The sequence below is a fragment of the Agrilus planipennis genome, unplaced genomic scaffold (genome assembly GCF_000699045.2).
Source record: "Agrilus planipennis isolate EAB-ADULT unplaced genomic scaffold, Apla_2.0 scaffold15, whole genome shotgun sequence".
Taxonomy (NCBI): domain Eukaryota; kingdom Metazoa; phylum Arthropoda; class Insecta; order Coleoptera; family Buprestidae; genus Agrilus; species Agrilus planipennis.
In genome coordinates this window covers 572,424-575,466 of record NW_020438871.1, presented here as the reverse complement: position 1 = coordinate 575,466, position 3,043 = coordinate 572,424, and the positions used below count along the sequence as shown (strand labels likewise).

Here is a 3,043-nt window from a genome sequence, read left to right as displayed (position 1 = left end):
ATCATCAACAAACCTTTGTCAAAACGTAACTAAATAATTTAAAGAAATAATAATTATAGGCAAGTAACAAATTACTCATATCTGACGAACTTGCGCTGTAGTCAAATAAAAACGTTTTGAAAGTTAAAAGCACAAACCTGTACAGAGTGTGAATAGAAAGGTGTCCGCACAATAAGAAATAAATACTGAAAATTAGTACATTAATAAAAAATTGAATTCGTTGCCAAAAATTGAAAGAAAAAAAATTTGTTAGACCCATAAAAACAAAAACGATTGCTCCTAATTTTTCGCCCAGTTAAATGTTAACGATTATCCTAATACTTCCAAAAGATAAAAATTCGTAAAAAAATGTGTAAAATAGTTGTAATTTTGAAATCTCGTATAAGAAATAAAAAAAAAAGCAGAAATGTTCGCAAAATTTAGTGATGCTAACAATTTTTGAGTACTAATTGATCTGAAACAGATTACACAGGAATGAGGTCAGAGAAAATTTGGAAAAACTGTGACTAATTTTATGTACTAAAATACGTTTCACTAAACATCTAAATCTTACCTTGATTAACTGCATTAATTTTCTAATGTGCTCACTGTTCACTACAAATTGTAAAGAAAGAGAAAAAGCGAATTAATTACATTAAGAATTAGAATAACGCCAACTTGTTTTTTTTTAATAGAAACAGTAATTATAAAAGTTAACAAAAAAGTTTTTGTTCTATCCATCTGCACTATTTCGTAATGAATTAATTTATATCTATTGAAATTATCTATTATTTAAGATTGGTTTAAACATAAATTAAAAGCCACGTATTGCAAATACATATTTTAATTATCCTTTTAAGTAAATCTGCTTTTTAGTAATCAATAGCAGCTTATGACCTTTAGGTATTTATTTATATTTTTTGCGGTACAAACCAAATATTAAACCGTTATTAAACTTTTAACTTATGCAAAGCAATCAAAACAGTATTTTCCATTAATATATCGTAATTAGAATTAAACACATGGAATATTTTGCTTTTTATTCAATATTTATTTCGCCTTTTCAGGACATCATAAGGATGAACCAACAACTTAAAAAATATTTAAATTGTTGAACTATTGTAAGTGTTTCATTCTAATTATTGTTTGATATAATAATGATTCACGAAGACGTAACTGCAAATACTTCCAACTTAATCATATAAACGTTGGCAAATAAATATCGTACGGTATTATCTTTGGATAAACGCAAATTACCGTGACAAATTTTAAAAGATAATAACACCGACAGAAATTCACTACATCACGGTATGCAACATAATATACACGTTTGTGTACAGGTTGCATATTGGGTGTTCTATTCTAGCGTTTTTGTCCTATAATTATGTTAAAATGAGATTTTAAATAAAACTCTAAATGAGTGTACAAAATGTGTTTTAAAATAAATTTCGAAATTGGTAGAGTTCGGTTTATCGTCTATTGTCATTATAAACTTTGTTTTTTAACATACAACCAGGTTCTTAATTTTGTTTGCATTTTAAATATCCATGGTAATTTTGTTAGGTCCCTTTGTCNAAAAAAAAATTCTTTTTCCTGAGATATCTCCAAATATCACGTCGTTTTTGTTATTATGTTTTAAAACAATGGCACACTTGTTTAATAAATTAACATAATTAACAGCATAATGACAGTTGTTATAATAAATAAAATAAAACAATTTACCTTAAACGATTTATTATTCCAAATTTTAATTCCACCCACTTCTTCTGGTTAATAAATAAAACGTTTACCTACATCAAACCAAACTACAATACTCTTAACCGTAACACACGAAATAACACCCTTTAATCATCAACAAACCTTTGTCAAAACGTAACTAAATAATTTAAAGAAATAATAATTATAGGCAAGTAACAAATTACTCATATCTGACGAACTTGCGCTGTAGTCAAATAAAAACGTTTTGAAAGTTAAAAGCACAAACCTGTACAGAGTGTGAATAGAAAGGTGTCCGCACAATAAGAAATAAATACTGAAAATTAGTACATTAATAAAAAATTGAATTCGTTGCCAAAAATTGAAAGAAAAAAAATTTGTTAGACCCATAAAAACAAAAACGANTTAGCGTGAGTCATACATAAGATTATTAATCAACTCCTTCTTTCATAAAAATAGAATCTATCTACTATTACTACTACTACAATGTCTCAAGTTGACAAGGAAGAATTAGTTCAGAGGGCAAAGTTAGCTGAGCAAGCGGAGCGTTATGATGACATGGCTTCAGCTATGAAATCTGTAACAGAAACGGGAGTGGAACTCAGCAATGAAGAAAGAAATTTACTCTCTGTTGCATATAAAAATGTAGTAGGTGCCAGGAGATCATCATGGAGGGTAATTTCATCAATTGAACAAAAGACTGAGGGCTCAGAACGTAAACAGCAGATGGCCAAAGAATATCGAGAAAAAGTAGAAAAGGAACTCAGAGAAATTTGTTACGACGTTTTGGTAAGTTGTACTTGCATTAAATTAGTCTAGATTTACATTTAGTAAAACCACATTTTGCATTAAGCAACATTAATATGTTTTGGATACATTTAAATAATTTTTTTCTTAACTATGGTGAAGAATTTTTAAAATACGATATCCTAAATGCTGTTAACAGTTAATCAATTTGCTGTTACTGATATATTTTTAAAATTTGATTTTGTAACAATTATAAAGTATGATGTTAAGTGAAAAAACTTTCGTTCTTCTGAATTTTATGAAGACATAATTTTAGTTGTCTGATAGGACAACTAAACAATTAGAAATCCAAAAGAAGAAATCATAAGTTAACTTAAATCTTTTTTATCATTTATAGGGTCTTCTGGACAAATATTTGATTCCCAAAGCCAGCAATGCTGAATCAAAAGTATTTTACCTCAAAATGAAAGGCGATTACTACCGATACCTTGCTGAAGTTGCTACAGGGGATACTAGAAATAGTATGTATTGTTAAATTTGTATTATTTTGCATTTATTTATATATAAATGTTTTTTTTTTTTTCATTTAGAATGTAAATAA

At 27.6% G+C, this 3,043-nt stretch overlaps 1 protein-coding gene across 1 annotated transcript; it reads left to right on the top strand.

The window, feature by feature from the left end:
• The first annotated feature begins 2,178 nt into the window (after positions 1–2,178).
• On the top strand, positions 2,179–2,994 carry LOC112905296 (14-3-3 protein zeta-like). The gene is made up of 2 exons (XM_025977424.1): positions 2,179–2,484; positions 2,840–2,994. Exons 1-2 carry the CDS (start codon positions 2,182–2,184, stop codon positions 2,975–2,977), a joined length of 441 nt encoding a protein of 146 aa, XP_025833209.1. The 5' UTR covers positions 2,179–2,181; the 3' UTR covers positions 2,978–2,994.
• The last annotated feature ends 49 nt before the right edge of the window (positions 2,995–3,043 follow it).